The sequence below is a fragment of the Danio aesculapii genome, chromosome 13 (genome assembly GCF_903798145.1).
Source record: "Danio aesculapii chromosome 13, fDanAes4.1, whole genome shotgun sequence".
NCBI lineage: Eukaryota > Metazoa > Chordata > Actinopteri > Cypriniformes > Danionidae > Danio > Danio aesculapii.
The window spans coordinates 45,025,498-45,040,501 of NC_079447.1; the positions used below are offsets into that span (position 1 = coordinate 45,025,498).

The 15,004-nt window shown below is 33.3% G+C and overlaps 1 protein-coding gene across 5 annotated transcripts in view; it reads right to left on the minus strand.

Moving 5' to 3' along the window:
* The window catches only part of gbf1 (golgi brefeldin A resistant guanine nucleotide exchange factor 1), a 197,086-nt gene that overhangs the window by 88,341 nt on the left and 93,741 nt on the right, over positions 1-15,004 (minus strand). For all 5 annotated transcript variants that reach the window (XM_056470372.1, XM_056470370.1, XM_056470369.1 and 2 more), the window contains exon 5: positions 1,070-1,188. In XM_056470372.1, coding sequence (XP_056326347.1) covers positions 1,070-1,188 — 119 coding nt within the window. The remainder of the gene's footprint in view (positions 1-1,069; positions 1,189-15,004) is intronic.

Here is a 15,004-nt window from a genome sequence, read left to right on the forward strand (position 1 = left end):
TTTATGCAAATACACTAGCTCAGACAGCAATCTAATTTCTAATTTCATTGGCTGATGCTGCTCTGATGATTGCGTCATCCTCAACTACAGACACTCCCTCTGTCAAGCGTTGACGCTGAAGCCCCGTGTGAATCGGGCGTAAGTGACCAAGTACAACCCTCCATCATAATCCCCCCCCTCCACCAAACTTCACATTTGGCACAATTCAATCAGGCAAGTATCATTCTTCTGGCAACCACCAAACATAGAGTCATCAGCTTGATTGGTCACTTCAGAGAACAAGTCTCGACCAACTGTTTTGTAACCTTGCAATGGCCCCGTCTAGTCTTTCCTGGACCAAAAAGCTGCACATGAACACACCTTAAAACCTTCACCAATCAGATTAGCACTTTTGTTCACTTGCACGGAGCTGCTGAAGTTACAGTAAACAGCACTTGGAGGCGCTCAAGCGCAAAACTGTCAATGCGAGCGCACATTGAAGAATATGACCAGAGGCAATATGAACATGGAGCTGCTTATTGCTCTGGTAAACAATAATCATTTCTTCGTCGCTAGAGCTGGAGCTCCTGCTTAAACCATCCATGCTTGTTCAAATCGCTAGTAACTTTAACAAACAAGTGTGTCAACTTTCTCTCTTCTTCTTCTTCTGTGTCACAAGCGGGTGTCAGAAACTTAAAGTTGTGTAGCGCCATCTAACGCCAAGGAGTGATTTGCATACTCTTCTGCTCGATGCCAGTGAAAAATCGATTGGGTTTGAATCTGGAAAAACGTCTCGAAAAACGTTGACGATAAACGCAAACGAAAAGCGTCCCGGTGTGTATGAGCCTTTAAACCATAATTCTACTCTTAGTAATAAGGCAGCACTGGCAATAAAACAAATATGTTTAACCAGTCAAAGTGGTTAGTGGGGGTGTTTGTCTAACTTGCCACAGGCGAAATCTACCCATGTTGGTGGGTGTTAACGTCAAGCCCTGATCTTATATAAAAATATATTTAAAATATCTATAAAAATATATAATATCTCAAAACCCTTCTTGATGAAAGTGGTCTGTGTGACCAAGCGTGTTACCTGGAGGATTTTCATCAGCACCACCTCATCACTTGCAGGGTCGGTGCCCACGAATCTTGCATGTGTGACCGCATCAGCCATGTTCTCGATGCACTCCGCTGCCCCTTCATGATTGGCATCTGTGAAGGACAGAGACGGGCGAAACTTAAAACAAACTAAAAATACCCTAATATATTCCCCCTCACTCTCCCATTAATGCTCGCGATTCTCAGGCAGATAAGCTGTACGCGGGTCATAATGACATGACCGTGCTTACGTGATTAATCTTACACAATTAACCTGGTCACCGGTTCAGCTATCAACTGACCACGCTCCATGTGAAGAGCACATCTGACATCTAATCACCAGATGTGTGCGCTTTTGTGGACGGGCCTGCTAAATTGGCTGTCTAGGCAACGGTGTTTTGAAACCCAAGCAGGGCCAGATAGCAGGCTGGAGCCAGGCTGCTTTTTTCTTTCCCATCGCCTTTAAAGAGCATTTCATTAACTAATAAGAGCAGACTGCCTGGGGAGGAGGAGGCCGGGGCTGTGACTGCAGGTAAAGCCTTGACACAAGAGTGCATTCCACTTATTAGCAGGCAAATAACACAGAAAGAGAAGGAAAGAGAGATGGGACAGCCATTTCCCTGAACCCTTAGTGAGCAGCAGCCACATAATTATTAAGATAACGAGAAGGCCTCTTGTCCTAAAAACTGATTTTATTAATTACATTTTTTTTTTTTAGGAGTTTTCACCTTTAATGTTATAGGACAGTGAAGGAGAGACAGGAAAGCATTGGGAGCAGAGAGAGGGGAAGGATCGGCATAGGACCTCGAGCTGGGAATCAAACTCCGGCCGCCGTGAACACCTTGGTGCTAATATGTCGGCGCACTTAACCACTAGGCTATGGGCGCCGACTATTAAATACATTTTTTAAGCCAAATCTCAAAACTGTCCTATGGTGTGACTGTCTCATCATAGTTGAATAAATGATAGCTCTTTCATCTTAAAAAATAAAAATTGCTAAATCATTAAGAATTGCCTCAGTCCTATTTTACAAGTGTCTAGTTTTAGTAAATGAAAATCATTTTTTCATCCATTTATTTCTAAAAACATAAGAACTTGATACTATTTGTAACTGAAAATGTCCTCTGGTGTGACACTACAGTTTATACTAATTTTAAAACCTGCAATTCTATGAAAACTTTAATTAGTTGAGGAACCTCATTCAAGATCATGTGACTGAAGCCCCCTGTGAAGCCCATGATCTGCACCTGTTCCGTTAGTCTCTGAATTTTTTACATATATGATAAATATGTACATTTAAATACATTTACATGTTTGGAACCACTATAAAATAGTTGTGTTTTCTTTGACACCCTTATTTATTGAAAATGTCCAAGTCCCACAGAAAAAAAAGAGAATTCGATCTAAATATAACACCTAAAATAAATAGAACTACATAATGATAAGTGTCCAACAATGAAGATAAATTACTCGCACGCTATTTGTATATCTTTAAGAGTGATCTCTTAATAATCCAATTAAGAGTTGATTTTCTTCATTTTTGCTCTTAAACCACGTTTTACAGTACAGTTCAGTTTTGAGAAAAAGACTAAGAATTGATAAAGTGACCCCTTATATTTTCTTAAAGCTTACCTCAAACTACATAAATATAAATATTTTTTCATCAAAAAAGCATAGCCACACATGTACTGTATGTGTATACAGAATAAAGCTGAACAATGCATTGTTTGATCATCGATATTGCAATGTGTGTCCGCAATAGTGACTGCAAGATATGCAATGTTGAGTTGCGATGACCAGGAACCGCAGGTCACAACTGAGGTGAGATTTGTGGAGACTCCTCAAAATTTAAGCATAATAGAGTGAAGGTTGATCATCTGCATGTGTTTTTAAGGCCTGTGACTATGTAAGAATTTTAATTGAGCATAACAAGTTTAATTTTATTGAACAATTTATATGATGAAAGCTGTGCATTGTACATTTGATTATATAATTTCTGTAACCGAATACTGTTGAACTCTCCCCAGAAAACCATAAATCACTGTTTATTTCACTTTAATATTTGTATCGTTGTGTTTATTTATGACTGTATTTGATTTATTATATTTACATAATATAAAATCATTCCAATCAATCTAAAGTCTTTGTAAAAAGAGTTATTTAAGTCATCTGGTGAAATTATATCACAATATATTACATTATATCCTATAACACAATATTTATATAACAGAGAAAAAATATATACAAATCGCAGAGAAAAAAATATATTGCAATGTAATTTTTCCAATATCGTGCAGCCCTAATACAGAATATGTATATATGCATATATGTATACACTAGGGGTGTAATTACGGATCACAACCCACAGTTTGGAATGCACGTAAAGCAATTTTTTTGAATTCGTAGGTTAATCCAACATTTATGACAATTGCAGAGAAATTGCCTTCCACCTCATTCAAATCAGGTGTTTGAAAGCATTTTGGCTTCCCTGAAAAAAATAATGATGACGGAAAAAGTTGTGGTGGGACCTAAATGCTTTCTTGGGCTAGTAATTAAAGGTTTTCTGTGGCTGTTTGTTTAGCCTGCATTAATGCACTCAATGATCTCAATTCAAACCCGCGCAACCTGAATGATAAATGATAATGATTTGCATACGTTTATTAATCCTTCGAATTGCTGATATCAAATCTGCGTTTGATCGAGATTTAGTTTTTACATTTTTTCAGTTCATTTCAAACAATTAAATAACACAGAAGTACTGGGAGAACAGTGTGTTGTTGAGATATAAACACTGATGTTTATGGTAAAGATTAAAATCAATGTTTAATGGAACTTGACGCTGGTGAATGTTGTAGTATTTACATTGTTTAACCAATAGGTGGCGACAAACAACTATCAAAATTATGTCACTGAATAGGTTTAAAAAAAATCAAAAATGATCCAACTATAATAAAACATGAAGTTGTATGTGTGAATTGTTGAATCATTATTGAAAATAAATATGATATGTTGTACAAGATGTTAAATTTCTATATTTAGAAATTATCAGCAACATTAGCAAAGATCAACTTTCATATTGAATATTTTCCTTTTTTACAGCTGGTTCTTTCTTGATTTTTATTAAAACTACAGGTTCTAAGTTTTGTTTGTTAATATCAATGGTTTTTGCAGTAATATTTTTGTGTAAATATTAAGCAAATGACATTCGTCTCCTCCCTTTTTTACTGATCTAAAAAATGGTCCGATCCGTGACTCAAAAACTGTAGTGTGATCCAAACCGTGAGATTCGTGATCCGTTACACCCCTAGTATACACACACACATGCACACATACAGTTGAAGTCAGAATTATTAGCCCCCCTGTTTATTTTTTTCCCCAATTTCTGTTTAACGGAGAGACTATTTTTTTCAACACATTTCTAAACATAATAGTTTTAATAACTCATTTCTAATAACTGATTTATTTTATCTTCACATAATGACAGTAGATAATATTTGACTAGATATTTTTCAAGACACTTTTATACAGCTTAAAGTGACATTTAAAGGCTTAACTAGGTTAATTAAGTTAACTAGGCAGGTTAGGGTAATTAGGCAAGTTATAGTATAACGATGGTTTGTTTAGTAGACTATCAGGAAAAAAAATAGCTTAAAGGGGCTAATAATTTTGACCTTAAAATGTTTCATAAAAACAATTAAAAACTGCTTTTATTCTAGCCGAAATAAAACAAATAAGAAAAAAGATTACCAGACATACTGTGAAAATTTCCCTGCTCTTTAAAATATAATTTGGGAAATATTTAAAAAAACTAAAAAAATTCAAAGGGGGGGGGGGCTAATAATTCTGACTTCAACTGTATATACTGGGTAGTAACTAATTAAATGTAACATGTATTATCCAATCAGATTCCAAAAAATAAATACTTGTAATTACTTGTAATTCCTTTTACTTGTAATTAATTGTAATTACTAAAAAAAAAATGTTAATAAACAACTTCAAAATAATGGAATCATGTACAAAATATGACAAATGATTTTAGTTTCATTACTCAATTAAACCGATTCATGAGCACCAAATCGATGTGTGAGAATAATTTCTAGACTGAGAACACAGCAACTTTTGCTTTACACTTTCTACTGAAAGAATCCTGTACATTTTCTTTAATTTATACTTTATTATTATTATTTTAGTTAATAGTTTTTAAATATCTAGATTAACAATGTCACACTGTACCTTACCGCTTCCTTTCAATACTAGACATGGTCTACAACAATAAAAAAAAACACTTTTAATTAGACTTAAATGTTAACTTCACATTTTAAATCAGATTTTCTTTAAACGAATGCGTTAGATAACTTGCAGACATATCCAAATCCCAGAGCCACTCAATTTCATGCGAAAATCTGTGAGCGAATGTGACTGAACCAAACAGCAATGAAGAGAGGCAGTCCCACAACAAACACGGGACCCCCTTCCAAACAGCCTATCTCCACGGAAACAAGAGCCAGAGTCTATTCAGCACAACATCAGAAGTCATCTAAAATACTAATCCTCACTTGGCACGGTCTACACAGCCGAGCGGCAGAGTTATTGTTGAAACAACTGAAGTCTGGGTGGGGCTGGAGGGTCTTTGTGCATGTGTGTGAGAGTATCAAAGAGGTTCAAACAGCTGTCGTGTACTAAAAGGTTAAGTAAAAGTACATTCAGACACCAGGGTGTCCCTCAAGTCAAAGAAGTGCTCATCTCTGAAAAAAAGAGTGCGTGCGTAAACCTTCAATCCAAACGTGCACGGGCAGCGATCTGGCTCTTTCAATCATAAAATAAATAAATAATTAAAATAATAAATGGTTTTACGGGTTGTGGTAGCTTATTTCCCTTCAGAAATGCCAATTTTCTTAAAGCACATGTCCAAACACTCCAAACAGAATGGTGTGTGGATGTGGCTGTAGCCGTTTTTTCAAGGGATAAGTGGCTGTGTAAGTGAGCCTTCGGGTTTGAGTACCGGCCTGGGAAAAAGAAGAGTGGGAAAGAGAGAGTGGGAAAAGTGGGATCTGGATATCTGTCAATACGGCCGTCCCCCCGAGCCCACCGACCTCAGGCCTGAGATTGAGGGGAATTAGCTTTCACCAAACAAATTCACGGTGCGCGAGTGTGTGTGTGTTTGGTAACAGTGAGACCCCCCAGCATGCTGTAAAGTCTCAAGTCTCACTGTACACTGTTAAGAAGGAAAACAGCAGGAGAGACCTGGTGTGTTTGACTGCTAGAAATGACGTGTTGTTAGTCCTTCACTTATGTGCCAATGGAGAAAGTTTAGTTTGATCAGTTGGCGGAAAATCTGAATCACAATATACATTTGAATGATTTCAATGTGGATAGGATGTGATAGGACAGGTAAATTAGTAGAAATTCCCTATGGAGAGCAACACAGTATGTGCCAAAAAATGTCTGCATTTGTCTGTGTGGCCAATAGATGGCAGTATTCTGTTTCTGTACTGCAAAAGCAGCGAGTTGAGCAGTCGCTCTCTGAAGACATTAATCTTCTAGGACCAGAAACTCACTTTTGAGGACGTACAGTATATGGGCTTTATCCTGATTAAACAGAAGACACTCTGGGCTTCTAGGAAAAATACCAGGTTTATGGCCATGAATCCTGTCCTATAAAATTTAGTCAAATATCACATGTCTAGGTATAATTTTATTATCTTAAAAATACACAGAAATCTATTTATAAAAAGATTAAAGAGTCACTATGCTTGAAATCAAATGCAAAAATTAGCACATTTCTATGAGATATCTCAACTAAATAATACATAATTACCCTTATGTATTATTGAAGCTTGGAGAACATTTATCAGAAGAGGTTTTACATGTATTAAGTGTTGAGTAAATTGTCACTATACTTTAGAATGTCAATAAAAAACAAAAAACATAGTCTATTCCATGTGGTCAATGTACAGTATTTAGTCTTAATTGATTGAATCTACAGAAAAAGGTAATGAGTACACCCCTTTTTGAAAATGAATGTTTTTATCCATTTCTCAGTGACAGGGTTTCTGCAGGTTTCATCAAGTTAACTTTAAGACTTTGAAAGACATTTTTAGGACCAATATGGGTGAAATTTTAGACTTATACAGGTCTAAACGCTAAGTTTTTTTTGTTTTTCCGAATATCCTAGTTAGAAAATGATTTTCACTTGCCCTTAAAAAAATCAAATGTTGTGTTGCAAAAGTTTGTCAAAACGAGTCCAAACAGGTTAGGAACAAAATTGTGGACAAAATAAAACAAGCTGTAAAGTTATCACTTTGTATTATTTTACAGCTGGTTCACAGAAAATTGGTTGAAGCTTGGAGAACATTTATCAGAAGGGGTTTTACATGTATTCTGAGTGTTGCAAAACGATGATAGGCCAAAGAAGTTTTGATGTATGTGCCAAAATATAAATTACAATACATATGCATTCAGTGTGTTTATTTACAGTGCTCAGCATATCTAAGTTCACCTCTCACAAATCTCTCTTTTAAACTCATATTTTTAATAGGAAGCTATACAATAATATATTTATACATTAGATTAGTCAGTATTGAAGCCAAATCTGGAGCTTATCCAACAAAATAACTTACGATAATGGTCCAAAAACTAGTACAGCCAAATTTATATGTTATAGAAAAATTCAATACAAATTTTAAAAAGAGGAAAAATAAAGAGAAGCAATTAAATGGACAAATTTAGTTGGTTTTTTTTGGTAATATTTAGCTTGAATTAATTGTATTATCTTTAAATTTCTAAATATGTTCGGTGACCAAATATTATTTTAATAAATAAATCTGTTTAATAAATCTGTTTTTGTTTAAATGCACCAAAATACACCTATACTTTACTGAGGAATGGATAAAATATTAATTTTCAAAATGGGCTGTACTCAATTATGCTGAGCACTGTAAATTAAAATATGGATAAAAGATACACAATTAAATAATTAATCAAATGTGTTTTTTATGTTTGTTCTAAGAAGTATTAAGTTTAGTCTTCTATATTTGATACTACATTAAAAAACACGATTTATTACTTTAAAAAAGTGAGCGAACCAGTTGCCTTAAAAGCAACAAGTTCACTTTACTTTAAAAAGTGAGTAAATCCATTGCAACTTGAAATGGTTAAGTTGACAACTTAATTTGTATACTTATGCCGTTAATATCATTTCATAATAATCATTTACTTAATTTCAGCGCAACACGTTTAATCACAAAAAAAAAAAACATTTACTCAAAAACATTTACAAAAACCAAAGAATAAACCCATTGCTTTTAAAGTAAAGCAAACTAATCACTTTTTACATGTACATACACAAGCATGTGAGAGATTTGAAGATCCACTGAAATATTAGAAAGTGTAGCTAACAAACAAACTCAATATGACAATAGGCAAAATAAAAACTACAGGTTCCTATTATGCTCTTTTATATCATAGTGTCACAAAATACATTGTTTACGGTAATACTTTTTCATAATTTTTGCATCATTGCGCGCAACTGCGGGGATTCAGACAGAAACATGAACAACAGCATCATGAGAAAGTCGCAATCTTGAAAATACAAGGTTCACATTTTGCAATTTACTTTGTGATTTTTTTATGTTGGGCCATTAATCATAGTTTTTAAAGTGTTTCATATTTTATATTTATACATTGTTATTTAAACGTTTGCAATATAGTATATATAATAACAATAATAATAATAATAATAAAGTAAGAATAATAAAGTAACAATAAAGTAACAGAATAATAAAGTAACAATAAAGTAAGAATAATAAAGTAACAATAAAGTAACAGAATAATAAAGTAACAAATAAATGAGTAAATTGTCAATATACTTTAGAATGTCAATAATAAAAAAAAACATAGTCTATTCTATGTGGTCAATGTACAGTATTTAGTCTTAATTGATTGAATCTACAGAAAAAGGTAATGAGTACAGCCCTTTTTGAAAATGAATGTTTTTATCCATTTCTCAATGACAGGGTTTCTGCAGGTTTCATCAACTTTAAGACTTTGAAAGGCATTTTAGGACCAATATGTGTGAAATTTTAGACTTATACAGGTCTAAATGCTAAGGATTTTTTTTTTCTGAAAATCCTAGTTGGAAAACATTTTCACTTGCCCTTAAAAAAAGGTTATAACTGAATGCATTTAATAATACAATATTAATAATTTAATAATAAAAATATACACTTGTAGTCAGAATTATGTCACTTTAAGCTGTATAGAAGTGTCTTGAAAAAAATCTAGTCAAATATTATTTACTGTCATCATGGCCAAGATAAAATAAATCAGTTATTAGAAATGACTTATTAAAACTATTATGTTTAGAAATGTGTTTCTAAAAAAACCTTTTCTCCAATAAACAGAAAAAGGGGGAAATATACAGGAGGCTAATAATTCTGACTTCAACTGTAGATCAGGTCAGTCTCCTCAGCAGTAAATAAATGAAGAGCTTATAAACAAATGGTACTGTAAGAAAAGTAATTAGATACTATTTATAAATAAAACGTTAAAAGATTTATTGAGATGGATTGCTGGTGATTGTAAATGGTCAGATTGGGTAGCTATACATGAAGTAAAAGTTAAGACCTGTTAAAAAATATTTAAAACCTACAACACAACATTTCAGTAGATTTAAGAGGCTTTAAGACCCCGTGGACACCCTGCAGTGAATAAAGACAAAATTGGTGCATTTAAAAAAAATTAAAATTAAATTATAGAAAGATAATAAATTCAAAACTACAAAATTTTAACAAAATGTTAATTTGTTTATTTCTCCACATTTGTCCTGTCTGGTAAAATTGTGGTTAAAAAAAAAAAAAAAAAAAAAATCTCGCTCAACATCTAAATTTAATGTACAAATTTTTTGGAATACAAAGTCAGCATTATTAGCCCTCTTTAATTACTGTATATGCGCATGTTGTAACATTGATGCTGAAATTATATATTGTGCAGCCCTACCTTTAAATCGATAAAGGCTAACTGTAAAAATCAATAACCAAATTATTATAATTTTATATTTTTATAAACTTTATAAAATCCAGCAGCTGTCCTTCAGTTGAAGTCAGAATTATTAGCCCTCCTGGATTATTAGCTCCCCTGTATTTTTTCGCCAATTTCTGCTTAATTTTCAAACATAATAGTTTCTAATAACTTATTTCTTTAATCTTTGCCATGATGACAGTACATAATATTTTGCTAGATATTGTTTATGATACTAGGATTCAGCTTAAAGAGAAATTTAAAGGACAAACTGGGTTAATTATGCAAGTTTGGGTAATTAGGCATGTTATTATGTAACAGTGGTTTGTTCTCTAGACAATTGAAAACAATATTGTTTAAGGTGGCTAATAATACTGACCATAAAATGGTTTTAAAAAACAAAAAAACTGCTTTTATTGTAGCTGAAATTAAACAAATAAGACTTTCTGCAGAAGAAAAAATATTATAGTAAATACGGTGAAAATTTTCTTGCTTTATTAATCATTGTTTGGGAAATATAAAAAATAAAGTAAATAAATAAATAAATACAATAAATAAAATAAAATAAACAAAATAAATGCATTAATTAATAAATAATAATAATAATAATAACAATGATAAATAAATAAATAAATAAATAAATGAATGAATGAATGAATGAATGAATGAATAATAATAATAATAATATAAAATAAATAAATAAATGCATTAATTAATAAATAACAATAATACTAATAATAATTAATAAATAGATAAATAAATAAATAAATAAATAAATAAATAAATAAATAAATAAATAAATAAATAAATAAATAAATAAATAAATAAAATCACAGTCTGCCTAATATTTGTGCCTTCAACTGTATATGCACAAATATATTCTTGTAAAGCGTCCACTGGAAAATATTCATTTAAAAGAAAGAAAGAAAGTTATGTGATTGTGGTGTACTCATTTATGCTGAGCACTGTATGTTGTGATATTTATGATTATCGTGATATCGCCCAGCCCTAGCGTTAACATCAAAACGTGCATCAATTGGAGCTGTTAATGTAAGACCTATAGTGTGTGGCTGTACTGTATGTCTATGGAATGCTAATTGGGAGTAATGATAATGTCACTCTTCATGGCAGATTAGTGCAGTCTGAATGAGCATAACCCATCAGTCAGCACACAGCCTCTCGCATACCTAAAGGTCATTTAATCACACACTCATACGAGTGCATTAATATGTCACGCTCGTCAGGAGTGCTCACCTGGGATTAGCACAAGCTCTGTGCGTGTGAGACGGAGGAGAAAAAGAAATGTGTGCTAGAAAGACTGTTGAAGCTCTATTGGGAGAGACTTTCTGCGTGTTACTTGGGGGAGAAAAAAAAATAACAGACAGCGAAATGACATGCTGCATTGTGTCATTTCAATTCATACAGTATTTGCCTAAGATGAAAGAATATTAAGCCAATAACATCACGAAAATGAAGAGCGCACTGAATTTCTTAGGAGGAAAAGAGAGAGAGAAAGAGAGAGTGTGTCTATGGGTGAATCTAGATTATTGAAAAACAAAACCCTCAATAAAACTCTTCTGAATTATGATCAAATTACATCAAGTTATCTCTAAAAATAATGTCTGTATGTGTATTTAGGGACATTTATCTTGAAAATTTTAACTAAAGACTATAGTTTTAAGTCTAATTTTCACCTTTTTTGTGTGTGTGTATTAGGCAAGGGCTGGTATACGATTCTGACGGTATGAAAACCTTGGCTAAAAATATCACGGTATCAGGATATTGTGATCACTGCTCTAAAATATATTCTTTTTAAATAGAAAACAAAAATTTTCTCCCGCTTTGAACACAATATATTTTATGTTTTGAAAAATGTTATATATTTAGGAGCAGTAAACATGTCAGGCTAAATAATGAAAATAAGTCATAGGCTTCTGCAGTCTTTATTAGTGTCAAAAACACAGATTTCTTTACAATTTAAAACGGCATATTTGGATATCTTTTCTGCTGGAGATACTGTTGGTGTAAAAAAAAAAATAAAGAAATAAAAACTAAAAAAAATATTACACATATCTTAGGAACGGTATTAAAGAAAATTTTGGCGGTTTTAAAACCTTGACTTTTCTAAATTGTGGTATATCTTGAAAACGGTTAGCGTGCCATGCCCTAATACTAATAAACATTTGCTGGAAACATTCATTCATTCATTTTCCTTTGGCTTAGTCCTTTTATTTATCAGGCATCGCCACAACGGAATGAACCGTCAACTTATCCAACTCATTTTTTACACAGTGGATATCATTCCAGCAGCAACCCCTTGTCAACATTCTGGTCAACTCTGTTACAACGGTCATAAAAAAACATTGGGCCCTATCAAACACCCGGCGCAATAAGGCGCAAGACGTGTTTGGCGTGATTTGCTGCTATTTTCAGACCAGCGCAACCCTAATTTTCATGTTTTTCGCCACGTCGCTTAAATAGCAAATCCATTTGAGCCACTTTGTGGAGTCACGGGTGTGCCAGTTTAAAAATAATAGGTGTGTTAAGGCGCATTGTTGACTCGTTGCCATTTTGAATAATTAAAATATACCGCACCATTGACAATCTAAAAGCAGGTCTAAAGTCGCGCGTTACTTATGCACCACTGTGAGTCCAAACGTTTACACATTGCGTAATACACCCAGGATGAACAGCAATACACAAATATCTTTACATATGAAAAAAATAAAGGATAGCTAAACCACAAAATGGTGAATGTCAACTCTGTTACTGTCAACTCTGCTATTACTTTTAAAAGTTTAACAATAAGTTGAACTACAATTAATTATAATATCAAATATTCCTTATCACATTTAAGCATGTTGCATTGTTTTACGCTAATAATGGATTTAGTTTACTGTAAATTTTTACATTTGTTGTATGTAATTCTGATTTCAGGCAAAATGAATGAAAAATGCTTGAAATGCATATGCAATTCTGTTTAGACTTTCTAAACTAATACTGCAAAATGAGCTCTCAACCCCACAATTTACAATCAAAAAAGCCTTTTTCAGATGTGACAGACGTCATGCACCATGGTGTAATTTAAGTCATATGTTCTATTTGTGCCCTCTGTTGCAGAATTATTGGTATTATTATTTTACAATTATGTCTAAGGTGTTGCAGGTAAATATAGACCCATCACGTGATTTTGCCATTTTTGGGGTTCTTAAGATTTGGTCCCAGTTCAATTCTAAACAACTTGATATTTTGGCCTCATTATTAGCTAGGCGTCGTATTCTACTTCACTGGAAACTAAATAAGCCTCCAACTACATCCCAATGGCATGTTGATACCATGCATTTTCTGAAGTTGGAAAAGGTTAGATGCTATGGAAAAACTAATTTCTTTAAAAAGTGGCAACGTTTTATAACTTACTTTAACTCTCTTAAGGTCTTGCCTGCCATTTAATAGATGCACTCTTCTTCATTTTTAATTAATTTATTTCGTAGTCATTTAATTTTTGTTTGTTTTTAACTATTACTCTTTTAGTGTTCAATTGTAAATATTTACTTTCAACATGGACAATGTATCTGACCATTTGATTGTGATTGTTGAATGTCTGCATTCAGTTGGTTGTAATTTTCTGTGCACTTTTATTACTCATTTCCATTTTTCTTTTCCTCTTCTTCTTATTTTTTTATTAATTTTTTTTGTGGTTTTTTCCCCTTTATTATTTTTTTCCTCCGCCTCTTTTGTTGAAAAAATAAATAAATAAAAATAAAAAAGCAACAACAAAGATAATGATATGTAACTATTTTTACTGAAATAGTGTTTGTTTTTTCGCAATAAAAATGTGAACATAAAAACACCTTTTTAAAGTATGATGTGCTCATTTTGGTCAACATTTGTACTTTTAAATATACTGGGCAAATCTTAAAGCTGTGAAATCAATTACATACACCTGAATTGAGTAAAGCAAGCACAAACGTAAGAATGGTTTTATCTTCTGAATATTTTCTGAGTTCATACTTTAACATTTATACAGTTTTAACATGTATACACACACACACATCTGTGTATATTGTGTATATTGAAGTTTTTTTTTTTTTTTTTCTTTTACATTTGAACAAAAAGTGAAAGTTCATGTCCAATAATATACACTCACCAACCACTTTATTGGGTACACCTTATAAGTACAGGGTTGGACACCCTTGCCATCAGAACTGCCTTAATGCTTCGTGGGATTGATTCAAAACGATACTGGAAATATTCCTTAGAGATTTTGGTGCATATTTACAAGATAGCGTCACGCAGTTGATGATGTGAATTTCGATATTTGGTGACTATGGAGGCCATTTGAGTACAGTGAACTCATTGTCATGTTCAAGAAACCAGTCTGAGATGATTCACGCTTTATGATATGGCGTGTTATCCTGCAGGAAGAAGCCATCAGATGATGGGTACATTAGTCATAAAGGGATGGACATGGTCCAGCAATAATACTCTGGTAGGCTGTGGCATTCACACGATGCTCAATTTGTACTAATGGACCCAAAGTGTGCCAAGAAAAAATCCCCCACACCATTACACCACCACCACCACCACCACCACCAGCCTGAACTGTTGATACAAGGCAGGATGGATCCATGCTTTCATGTTTTTGATGCCAAATTCTGACCCTACCATCCGAACGTCACAGCAGAAATCAAGACTCATCAGACCAGGCAACGTTTTTCAAAATCCTGTCTAATTTTGGTGAGCCTGTGCGAACTGTAGCCTCAGTTTCCTGTTCCTAGCTGACAGGAGTGGCACCCGGTGTGGTCTTCTGCTGCTGTAGCCCATTCGCCTCAAGGTTGGAAGTGTTGTGCATTCATAGATGCTTTTCCGCACACCTTGATTGTAACCAGAGGTTATTTGAGTTACTGTTGCC